Source organism: Triticum urartu, chromosome 1 (genome assembly GCF_003073215.2).
Source record: "Triticum urartu cultivar G1812 chromosome 1, Tu2.1, whole genome shotgun sequence".
Classification (NCBI taxonomy): domain Eukaryota; kingdom Viridiplantae; phylum Streptophyta; class Magnoliopsida; order Poales; family Poaceae; genus Triticum; species Triticum urartu.
Window position 1 is genome coordinate 540,074,449 of NC_053022.1, and position 12,780 is coordinate 540,087,228.

Consider the following 12,780-nt stretch of genomic DNA (forward strand, 5'->3'; position numbering starts at 1 on the left):
TGACGGGCTCTACATGAACCTTCCTTAGCTTATACAAGAATACGAAGATTTAATCAGTAGCTTTTCTAGGCAAATAGCCATCAGCTACTTCCCTTTGTACTTTGCGCAAGCTCAACGCACGGGCTAGCTCCACCACTGATAGGGTGGACACTACTAGAGATTAAGACCAACAGGTGTATTGTGATCGAAAATATCATCCCATAAATTCATCTTTGGCCAGCAAAGTGTCGACAATTTGTAAATTACATGAGTTACAATGTTATGTGCTGAACAGGAGCAGAAAGATTTTCAGGTGTAATAATCGGCTGATCCGGACCACAATTCTCGTGTACAGGGTTATTCATCAGTGTGTATGTACGCAAAGTTGGATTCACTTGGATGACAAAAGGAGAAAGAAACGGGCATCTTATTGTAAGGAACATTTATACTTAGATCTACTCAGTTTCTACAAAAGATGGCACTGCAAAATCGATTAGCAGCAAACTAACCAATTTACCACTAGTTTGTGCTTTCAGTAACACAAGACTCATGTGTGAGCCTATCAAGAATAATGATGCTTATACCTTCTGAGTAAACAAGTTATACAGCAGCGCACGGCGAAATATGATTCTTGAACAATAAGGGAAAATTAGACTATTTGCCTATGCCTATCAGTAAAAAAAACTATGATCACATATCAACAGGTGGTCAATTAAATTGTTAGTGACTTTGGATTAAAATTGCATTTAATTATAGTTACACTTGATCAAGGATGTTTACATATAAACATGACATTGTACATTGACTATATGTATGCATGGCAAGACAAGGTCACTAAACACACATATGGAAAAGAAACCAGAGTTTAGTATGAGCAGGCCAAATACTTGGAATGATATACTTACAACTGGTATAGAAGAAGCACATTTGCATTTCAGACTCTCAGGTTGCCAAATTTTCAGTTTTTGTATTTCATCGTCCTTCTCCTTAACCAAGGACTGCATTTCCAGTAGCTTACCCTCAAGAGTCAGTACCATTTTTAATGCATTAGCAGCTTCTGCTCGCAATCTACAGTTTTCATCATCCTTATTTCGTACTTCTACTTGCAGCACATCTACATTCTGCTGAAACTTTTTTACTGCCTCCACTTCTTTTATGTTAAGGATCCCCGCTTCTGCTTGCAATCTGCCAATCTCAATATCCTTATTTCGGACTGCCACTTGCAGTTCCTCTACATTTTGCTGAAGCTTTTGTGCTGACTCCACTTGTTTTATCTTAAGGTGCCCCACTTCTGCTCCCAATTTGCCAATCTCATCATCTTTATTTCTGACTGCCACTTGCACCTCCTCTACATTCTGCAGAAGCATTTGCACAGCTTTGTTAGCTTGTGCTGCCTCCACTTCCTTTATCTTAAGGGGCCCCGCTTCTGCTCGCAATCTGCCAATCTCGTCAGCCTTATATCGGACTGCCACTTGCAGCTCCTCTACAATCTGTTGAAGCTTTTGTGCTGCTTCGTTAGCTTGTGCTGCCTCCACTTCCTTTATCTTGAGGAGCCCTGCGCTGTCCTTGTCCATTCTCAGCAGTTTGTTCAAAAGAAAATCCTCCACTGCAAGTGCTGCAGAAATTTCCTTATCCTTGTTTGAGCTAAGGGTCTCATAAGCTTGCTTCAGTTTTCTTAGCTCTGCTCTTAAATCTCCTGCGATGGCCCCATGATCTGCATTCTCTTGAATAATCTCTACACTATTTCCAGCTTCCTTGGATTGTATCTAGCATTATTAAGATACAGGAGTATGGATACAGCACAATGATTAAGAAAATTAGCGACATGCACAAACTGGACCGAAAGCTTTTCAGCTATGGAATTGATGTTGGAGACAAGAGGTACAACTACAAGTATATACAAGACACGGAAGGGGAGGGGGGTGAATAAGGTTGAGTTGACAACCCATCCAAATTAATCCACGTATTGTAAATAAAAATACAAGAATGCTACAGAACAATGAATCCAAGATCATCTGCTCTACATAGGGTGAACTAGAGATTGAGACCAACAAGTGTATTGTAATTTAGAATATCATCCCTTAAGTTCATCTTTGGCCAGCAAACTGCTGACAATCTGTAAATTAGATGGCTCACTGGCCAGGAACAATTATGGGGCAATGTTAAGTGCTGAACAAGCGAACGAAGGTTTCATGTGTTAAAATCATAGAAGGTTGATCTTGACAACAATTCTTGTGAAACTCTAGATCTACTCGGTTCTAGAAAAGATATCATGGAAAATTATTTAGCAGCGCATTAATCATAATATCAACCTGGTCAACATTCACTACTGACTATGTATGGTAACTTTGGAGGCAGGTCAATAAGAAATACCACGGAAAGGAAACAAGGTATAGTATGAGCCAGAAATATACTCCAAAATGAAATGCTTACAGTTGATAAGAAGGCAAGCTTGTGTTTATGAGTCACAGGTTGCCCAACTTTGAGGCTCTGGATGTCATTCGCCTTATCCAAGGAGTGCATCTCATTTAGCTTGTCCTCAAGAACCAGTGTCTTATTTGTGGATGCAGGAGCTTCTGCCTGCAATCTTCCAATCTCATCATCCTTCTTACAGGCTGCCACGTGCAGCTCCTCTAACTTCTGTTGAAACTTCTGCACTGCTTCAGTAGCTTCCTTATCCTTATTCGAGCATATGGACTCATAGACCTGCTTTAACTTTCTTCGCTCTGATATTAAATCTCCGGAATTGTGCTCATGATCCGCAGTGTTTTCATTAAGCAGTACACAAGTTCCAACTTCCTTCAGCTGTACCTAAACATTACAAAAAGACAAGCACGGATGCAAATCCATGATCAAGAAAATCAGTGGCATTCACAAGCTGAACCAAATGCTTTTGGGATAATTAATAAGTACCAGCAGTTCTGAGTTTTCGGTGTCCAAGAGAGCTTCACAAGTTCTTGAATCCTCCAAATCACTCTCTAGCATTTCTGCATTGGACAGAGCAGGCAGCAACAGTGGCATCAGTAGCAACATTAGGTGCCTCATTGTACAGGTTATCTTCATCGAAAAGATATAAAATGGAAATGCTATTCAGTTAATCTTAATAACCCTAAGGTCTTGTCCATCTGGCTGCGGCGAAGCGGAATGACCAACAAAACTGACATTTAGCAGGCACATCATGAAAACTCTCATAAATCAACAAAAAAAAGGTATGCCAAATTTAGGGGCACAATGTTTTCTGACCGGCGAGCTTGGGATCATCGGAAGGGAGCAGCTCCCTGCAGGCCGCCTCCCACCTGCTTCTGCTCAGCTCCGCCTTCCAGGATGAGAACATGTAAGCCATCAATCAGGCGCAGGGAAGCCCAAGAGAAAACCCTAAGAGGAAGAGGACAGGAACGGTCCGATGAATCACACCTGGTGGAGGCGGGCGTCCCAGAACTCGTGCTGGATCCTGTTGCGCGCCTCCAGCCGCGCGCGGCCGGCGGCGAGCGCCTCGACCCGGTCGTAGATGCGCTGCCACTCGGCCCGCCCGCCGTCCCCCGCGTCGTCGCCGCCGCCGCCGCTGCTCATCGATTCGGACGGCGTGGGTGCTGATTTTTCTCAATCTCGTGTGTTGCAATGCTCTCGGAGAAGATGCTACGGAGTTAAACGCTGAGCAGCTCATCGCCATTGGAGGAAGACGGCGGTGGACTCGTGGAGACTGGAGAGGTGAGGCCGCGAGACATTTGGGGAGAAGACAAGTCAGTCACTTCGTGGCTCCTTCACTTTTTTGTCCTTTTATTATTTTTGACATCTCGTTTTTAATTTTGATCCTGGTACCTAATAAAAGTATAGAAAAGAAATACTGATTCAGTATTTCTCTTTGAATTCAGTAATTTCTCCTATTATATTGGCCATTTTATTCGTAAGCATTGCCTAATCTGGGTCTCTATACGACTGTGGACGCGCCCACGGACAACGGCCGAGGCAGATCTCAAGTTTTGCCAATTACAATCACAAACCTTATTTTCGAGAAACCAAATACATGCAAACACATGCACATTGATCATTTTGGTCAAACATAGTTCAATGCACAAAAATACAAGTTGTTCGTACTTAAAATTTTTAGTGTGAATGAAGCATCCGTGTTGGGCCTTCGGGTTAAGGTTTAGTCCCATCGTGCCGTGCGAGAAGCAACACGATCGACTTAAATAACCGTCGTTGTACAAAAGTGGGCGCATCCAGGCCGTCGATGCACCCCACTTTTCTTTTGAAGTTAAATCATTTTGTCATTTACCCTTTGTTTCTCATGTCCTACCCAAAGCGATCATATTTGGGACGAATGTGAGCAAATTGTCGCGGGCCCTAACGGTCAGTCTGACATGGCGGACGCATCCGGATGTCTTCATATCCATTATTCATTTATCCGTCTCATATTTGGGCTAAATATGGGGAGTGCCAGTCAGTCCGAACGTTTGGGCTGGTTGTGGGAAGCCCGATTGGGTGCTACTTTTTCGCCAGGTCAGTGACCTAGCAGTCCGCCATGGCGTTTGCAGCGGATATGGGGTCTGTTTGTAGATGCTCTAAGATTGACTCCTATAAAAAAACTATAAATTGATTTTTACCACATTCTTTAGAAAACTTAGTACCCGCTCAAAACTCTTGTAAAAAAATATTTTTTCTATGATGCAATCTTTTTTCTAAAATACGTACAAGCATGTGTATCATATATTCATAGAAGGAGTAGTCAAGATGGCCGATGCAACGCCTTTCGATACCCACACCCACCACGACTACACTAGCACACACTCGCCTTGACCAAACTCAAGCCATGAATGGCAAAGAGGTTGAACACAGAGCACATAGGTTGTGTCACAACCGTAACGAACACCTCAAAGCACGACAAAAACACAAAACCAAACTAGATCAACGCACCCTCCACTCATGGCATCTAGGAGAGAGGCAAGTGGACACCAGGAGCTAGCCTGGCTCGAGGAAGACATCGTAAATGAGGCGTCGTTGATAGAGTACATAGCGCCCCGGATGCTCATGCCCGCGGCAACACCGAATACATGACAACCCGACGTCCCAAGGCTCACTGATGTGGCAAATCACACCAGCTACTCCTTTGGAAGACACTCTAAGCACCCAGACAACGCCTCCAAGAAGGGGATGGCGTCGTGGCATCGCCGCTGCCTGGCCGACGAACCGAGCCTCGGGGTTCCCCCGGTGCTAGAACGGGGGATGGACAAGGCCATGGCAACACCATAACATCATATGAATTTCTCCTCGGTCATGTCTGTCGCGTCTCTGAAGCAAAGTAAACTGGGAAGGGGGAAAGCAAAATTGTCATCTTGGGCCATCACCATGAAGAGGGGAAGTCGCATCCGCCGTTGGGTTGTCTATGATGCAATCAAATAAACTTGTTCTATTGACTGACTTCAGTTTAAAGTTTTAAAAGCATGCCACTTGTGAAATCGACACTGACATGCATACTTTCAAAAAAGGAAGTCATGCTCAACTGCTTGGATTTAAGCTTAGTTTTTCTCAGAGGTGTTGCATTTGTGGTAGAATCAATGCCGCGTCGGAATAAGATGACTCTTCTTCTTCCCCACCCTAGTGATGCTTCAATTAGCAACGCCGGGAAGCAAGTAGCCCCTGTGTCTCGTCAGACTTTGGTTTTGACGATGTTAGGTTGTGGTGGCTGGTGCTTGGTGTCTTCTCGGACGACAGCGTCAGCTGGTCCAGAGTATGCGGATGTCTTGGAGTGTGGTGTGCAGATGGCGGCTTGCGGCGGCGCTCTTCTTCTCCGATCACGTTGGATGAAGACGACATTGTCAAGATCTGGCAGACTTGGGGATGATCCCTGACCGACGTGTCACAAAGACTCGGTTCCGTCGCCTTTGACTGACCGTTTAATCAGTTCACAAAATAGTGTGGTCTACAATGGAGTTCTTCCATATCTGGATGTGGAGGCTACTGGCGTTTTTCTCCGGCGGTGCCATGGTGGTGGCGGTGATCGACGACGGGTGATGATTAGGTTGGGCATATGGATCTCCCAAAGTAAAGTTGTAATTTTTTTGAGCCCTTTGTGCAAATCTCCAAGACACTAGGCACTTTGTTTGTCTCATGGAGTGGCCACATATGTACTCATTGTAATTTGTCTGTTTAATGGACAATGTGGTAATTCCTCTCTCTCAAGAGAAAGCTTGGATTTAAGCAATTCAGCATTGGTTAGAGCAGTTTACATTGCAACTACGCAGTGCATCCTCAAACCAGCTTTCCCTGCCACATGAAACAAGGCCCAACTCATAACTTACTCCTACAAGAGAGACTAAGATCACAATTTGTTACGCCCTCGATGCGGCTATATCTCCCACGTGTCGAAGCACGACGTCTTAGAGGCATAACCGCATTGAAAGCAATGTCACAAATGAGGTAATCTTCACACAATCCATGTAATATAATTAAAGGGAAAAGGATACATAGCTGGCTTACAATCGCCACTTCACACAAATACATGAATAAAGCATTACATCATCCAAATACAATCAAGGCCCGACTACGGAACCAAAATAAAAGAAGACTACCCAAAATGCTACACAGATCCCCGATCGTCCCGACTGGGCTCCACTACTGATCAACTGGAAACGGAAAACAACACAACGAACAAAGTCTTCATCGAGCTCCTCCATGAGCTTGGTTGCGTCATCTGCACGGTTCAACGACACCTGCAAGCTGGTTTGGAAGTATCTGTGAGTCACGGGGACTCAGCAATCTCCCACCCTCGCGATCAAGACTATTTAAGCTTATGGGTAAGGTAAAAGGTATCAGGTGGAGCTGCAGCAAGCGACTAGCATATATGGTGGCTAACATACGCAAAAGAGAGCGAGAGGAGAAGGCAAAGCACGGTCGAGAATCTATGATCAAGAAGTGATCCTAGAACAACCTACGTCAAGCATAACTCCAACACCGTATTCACTTCCCGGACTCCGCCGGAAAGAGACCATCACAGTTACACACGTGGTTGATGCATTTTAATTAAGGTCAACTTCAGGTTTTCTACAACCGGACATTAACAAATTCCCATCTGCCCATAACCGCGGGCACGGCTTTGGAAAGTTCATAACCCTGCAGGGGAGTCCCAACTTAGCCCATGACAAGCTCTCACGGTCAATGAAGGATATACCTTCTCCCGAGACATTCCGATCAGACTCGGCATCCTGGTTCTACAAGACACTTCGACAAGTTAAAACAAATCCAGCAACACCGCCCGAATGTGCCGACAAATCCTGATAGGAGCTGCACATATCTCGTTCTCAGGGCACACTCAGATTGTCCAAGGTACGGGTAGGCCAGCCCAGAGTTGCCTCTGGTGGCCACCGGCAGCTGACAGGTTGGACCAACACTCAGAGGAGCACTGGCCCGGGGGGTTTAAAATAATGATGACCCTTGAGTCTGCAGAACCCAAGGGAAAGAAAAGGCTAGGTGGCGAATGGTAAAACCAATGTTGGGCATTGCTGGAAGAGTTTTACTCAAGGCAAACTGTCAAGGGGTTCCCATTATTACCCAACCGCGTAAGGAACGCAAAATCCGGGAACATAACACCGATATGACGGAAACTAGGGCGGCAAGAGTGGAACAAAACACCAGGCATAAGTCCAAGCCTTCCACCCTTTACCAAGTATATAGATGCATTAATTAAATAAGATATATTGTGTTATCCCAACAAGGAACAACATCTCCATGTTCCAACAAGGAACAAACTTCAATCTTCACCTGCAACTAACAACGCTATAAGAGGGGCTGAGCAAAGCGGTAACATAGCCAAACAATGGTTTGCTAGGACAAGGTGGGTTAGAGGCTTGGTTCAATAATATGGGAGGCATGATAAGCAAGTGGTAGGTATCGCAACATAGGCATAGCAAAAGAGCGAGCAACCAACAAGCAAAGATAGAAGTGATTTCGAGGGTATGGTCATCTTGCCGGAAATCCCGCAAGGAAGAAGAACGAGTCCATGAAGAAGACCAACGGATGTAGACGAACGGGTCCTCACAAACGCGATGTTATCGGAACCAACCCGAAGAAGCAACACCGGAAAGAAGCACACAACATAGTAAACAACTATCACACGATCATGGCATGATGCACAACAAGTATGATGCATGTCCGGTTTAAAGAGGCATGGCATGGCAAAATGCACAAGCAATCCTACAACTTAAGTGGAGCTCAATATGCAACGAGTTGCATATTGACGGAACACCACATCAATTATTTAGTTCACTCTCGGTTAGGTACTCAACAAATTTAAATGTTGTTAAACATGGCAAGAGGGTGAAGCAAAGTAAACTACCTATCTAGTCAAGTTTAAATGAGGCCGGAAGTAACGAACAACAATTCCGGTAAAACCCCATGAGCATATTATAGATTTGGTACTGTTCTTCCCTAAGCCATATTTTAGAGTTGTTAAACATTCAAGATGATGCCACCATGTTAAACTAGGCAAAATTCTACCCCATTTACATATAAAGTTTATTAAAACCCGAGTTACGGTTATTTAGTTAGGAATTAAAGCATTTTAGCATGGCATAGGAGCAAACTAAAGCAAACATCATTTTAAGCATTTTAAACATGGATGGAAATGGCATATAATTAACCTACACATAATTCTAAGCATTTTTCATATATAAAGGTTTTACATATGATGCATGGTCTGAGAGTTATTATATGCATGAAGTATAGGGTCCAATCTGTAAAACAGTAAATCTTTGGATAATTGGACAAATCACAGAACCAGGAAAAAGAACATATACGGGCCGAATCTGCTAGCCCAACAGCGGGGGAAAGGAAAAAAACAACATGAGGCGCTGGGGCTTCTCACCCATGGGCTTTGGCCCGGTGGGTGGAGGAGGAAGCTGGCAGGCTGGGCTTGGTGCGGCAGTGCTGGGCCTGCTGGATCTGGGAGCCTAGCTCGATCGGTCAACGGGCGAGGGGTCGGGCGAGCTGCTCTTCTTGTCCTGGAAGCAGAGGACGCCGGCGGCGGGAGCGATGACGGCGAACTTGGCGCGTGAAGAACTCAGGCGGGCGCAGGAGGTCTCCGGCGAGGTCAGCAGGGCGAGGACGACAGCGAGGAACTTGGCGTGGCTGTGGAGCCTCAGGCGACGGACGGGCGACAAGGATGTCGTCCATGGCGACGGGAACCTGCGGGGTTCTCTATAGGCGCTCGGGCGATGAGGAGGTCAGGGCGCCGGCGGACGGTGTGGTGGGGCTTGCTCCGGTGATAAAACGAGGTGGAAGCAGGGTCGGGCGACGCTCGGGACTGCTGCTGCTTCGGTGGCCGGCGGCCATGGCTCCCTGCGAGGAACAACGGGACGGGGAGAGCGATTCAGAGAGAGAGAGAGCAGCGGGGAAGGAGGAGAAGGAGGGCATGGCCTGGTGATGCAGTCCGGTTGCCTGCTCCGGCGAGGAGCTATAGGCGCGGGCGACGAGGAGGAGGCAGGAGCCTCGGGTGCTCTCGGACGAGGGCGACGATGAGGCCAATCCATGGCGAAGCAGAGGTGCGGGGACGAGGAGGACAGCCTTGTGCGTTCCCTCGGGGCACGCGGGCCAAGCTCGGGATGGCCATGGCGCTGGAACTTGTAGGATCGAAGTATGTCTAGAGGGGGGGGGGTGATTAGACTACTTTACCAAATAAAAACTTAACCTTTTCCCAATTTTAGTTCTTGGCAGATTTTAGCTATTTTAGGATAAGTCAAGCAATCATCACACAATTCAAGCAAGCATGCAAAGAGTATATTGGCAGCGGAAAGTAAGGCATGCAACTTGCAAGAATGTAAAGGGAAGGGTTTGGAGAATTCAAACGCTATTGGAGACATGGATGTTTTTCCCGTGGTTCGGATAGGTGGTGCTATCCTACATCCACGTTGATGGAGACTTCAACCCACGAAGGGTAACGGTTGCGCGAGTCCACACAGGGCTCCACCCAAGGGCAACGGTTGCGCGAGTCCACACAGGGCTCCACCCACGAAGGGTCCACGAAGAAGCAACCACCCACAAAGGGTCCACGAAGAAGCAACCTTGTCTATCCCACCATGGCCATCGCCCACGAAGGACTTGCCTCACTAGCGGTAGATCTTCACGAAGTAGGCGATCTCCTTGCCCTTACAAACTCCTTGGTTCAACTCCACAATCTTGTCGGAGGCTCCCAAGTGACACCTAGCCAATCTAGGAGACACCACTCTCCAAGAAGTAACAAATGGTGTGTAGGTAATGAACTCCTTGCTCTTGTGCTTCAAATGATAGTCTCCCCAACACTCAACTCTCTCTCATAGGATTTGGATGTGGTGGAAAGAAGATTTGAGTGGAAGGCAACTTGGGAAGGCTAGAGATCAAGATTCATATGGTAGGAATGGAATGTCTTGATCTCAACACATGAGTAGGTGGTTTTCTCTCAGAACATATGAGTAGGAATGGTGTGTGTGTTCTGATGGCTCTCTCATCGAATGAGAAGGAGGTGGAGGGGTATATATAGCCTCCACACAAAATCCAACAGTTACACACAATTTACCAATCTCGGTGGGACCGAATCAGAAAACTCGGTCTGACCGAAGTAGTAAGCCTAGTGACCGTTAGGAATTTCGGTGGGACTGACATGCAACTCGGTAGGACCGATTCGGTTAGGGTTTGGGCATAACGTAATCTCGGTGAGACCGATTACACAAACTCGGTGAGACCGAATTTGGTAATTAGCTAACCAGAGAGTTGGTCAGGCAAACTCGGTGGGACCGATTTGCTCTTTCGGTGAGACCGAGTGGAACTCGGTGAGACCGAAAAGTTACAAAGGGGAAACACTGAGTTTACATTGCAATCTCGGTGGGACCGATTCGCTCTTTCGGTGGGACCAAAAAGTTACAAAAGGGAAACAGAGAGTTTGCAACCCCATCTCGGTGGGACCGAGATCCTTATCGGTAGAACCGAATTGCTAGGGTTTGGCAGTGGCTAATGACAAGTGAAACTCGGTGGCGCCGGATAGGAAGAATCGGTAGGACCGAGTTTGGCTTAGAGTTTAGGTCATATGTGGATATGGGAAAGTAGTTGAGGGTTTTGGAGCATATCATTAAGCACATGAAGCAAGAGGTTCATTAAGCAACACCTCATCCCTCCTTAATAGTATTGGCTTTTCCTATGGACTCAATGTGATCTTGGATCACTAAAATATAAAATGAAGAGTCTTGAGCTTTTGAGCTTGAGCCAATCCTTTGTCCTTAGCATTTTGAGGGTTCCACTTTCACATCCATGCCATGCCAATCATTGAGCTTTCCTGGAATAATCACCTTGGAATAGCATTAGCTCAATGAGCTATATGTTGTTATGAATTACCAAAACCACCTAGGGATAGTTGCACTTTCAATCTCCCCCTTTTTGGTAATTGATGACAACATATAGATCAAAGCTTCGACAAATGATAATAAGCATGAAGTATATCGTCGCTTTGAGAAGTATGTGATAAGTAAGAGCTCCCCCTAAATTTGTGCATATTTAAAATTTGCTTTGGACTGCAAATGCACAAAGAGTTAGAGTCATGGGTTACTCTTCCATGTCACATACATCTTGGTGGAGCGCTCAAAATGATAAGAATGAAATACATGCACTCATCACCAAGAATAGTGAATGATCACAAACGATAGATAGAATGATAATATTTAAGCAAGCATTAAGCAAACATTAAGTGTAGCTTATGATCAAACACATGATCATCGATGTCTCACAAATAATGACGTAGTATCAAGCACTCAAAAGCAGAAAAAAAACACCAAATAAAGCAAGAGAGAAAAGCAACACTCTCTCCTCTCGAAGCCTATGATCTATACATCTTCTCCCCCTTTGGCAACAAGTTACCAAAAAGTTCCTAGAAAATGCATAGCACTAGATCGACGCTCAGGCTTGATCTTCAGGTGGTGGTGGAGTCCGGATCACTCCAAGGACGAAGGCTTCTGTAGATGTTGAAGTAGTCGCTGGAGTTTGAGCTGAAGTAGACGCTGGAGCTGAGGCTGTAGCTGGTGCTGAAGTAGTGGCTCTGGTGTCAGCAACTGGCACGGCAGACGACCTCGGGCCTCGTGGCACTCTAGAAAAAGCATGAGTCGTGGTCCTGCCTCTCCTCTCATTCATGTCTTCCTAGAGCTGCTCCACTGCAGACTGAATTTCCGTTACTTTGACATCCAAGTCATAGAACTTCTGTTCCATGATCCTCTCTAGGCTCTGCTGATTCTTAGTGAGGTTGGCCAGACTTTGCTCAATTCTCAGCGTGGATGCAATCAAGTAACCAAGCTGCTCTTGTTTGGTCTTCAAGAAGTAATCAGATGCCTCCGCTTGAGTAGGCATCCTGGCAGCTTTTTCCTTCTTCGCCTTCTCCTTCTTTGCAAATGCTTGGGCAGATGATGGCTCGTTCTCAGTCATAACAACTTCATTGTCCTCGAAATCTGGACGGATGGGCAGGTGTTCCTTATCCAACAAATATACACCCGTGCCCATCTTGGAGTTGATGAGCTCCTGAATCTGAGGGGCATATCCACAGCTCCTCTTCTGATCTGCCAAAGTCCTTTTGATCGTTTCCACTATGAGGCTCATGACTTTGAATTTTTGAGGCACGTCAAAAACATGAAGCAAATTGATCGCGTGACCTCTGATCATCTTGTGATCTCTAGACTTGGGCAGAAGGGTGTGCCTAAGGATCCAGTTGATCGTAGGCAATCCTGATAGCAGATAATGCACTGAGCCAAACTTGAACGTGTCGAGTGCTTCATTCGGAATCTCCTTGTACAT

At 45.9% G+C, this 12,780-nt stretch overlaps 1 protein-coding gene across 3 annotated transcripts; it reads right to left on the reverse strand.

Annotated features, from left to right (window-relative positions):
* Positions 1-293: 293 nt before the first annotated feature.
* Positions 294-3,715, reverse strand: LOC125527714 (cingulin-like protein 1). 3 transcript variants are annotated; one of them, XM_048692242.1, is made up of 6 exons: positions 3,394-3,456; positions 3,223-3,295; positions 3,079-3,136; positions 2,893-2,966; positions 2,413-2,790; positions 295-1,745 (listed from the first exon to the last, which is right to left on the reverse strand). In XM_048692242.1, the coding sequence occupies exons 4-6, from the start codon at positions 2,962-2,964 to the stop codon at positions 756-758; spliced, it is 1,440 nt and encodes a 479-aa protein (XP_048548199.1). In that variant the 5' UTR covers positions 2,965-2,966; positions 3,079-3,136; positions 3,223-3,295; positions 3,394-3,456; the 3' UTR covers positions 295-755. The 3 variants fall into 3 exon arrangements, with proteins under 3 accessions (XP_048548203.1, XP_048548199.1, XP_048548192.1); XM_048692246.1 differs by lacking the exon at positions 3,394-3,456 and having other exon boundaries at positions 294-1,745; positions 3,079-3,108; XM_048692235.1 differs by lacking the exon at positions 3,079-3,136 and having other exon boundaries at positions 3,394-3,715.
* Between the last annotated feature and the right edge of the window lie 9,065 nt (positions 3,716-12,780).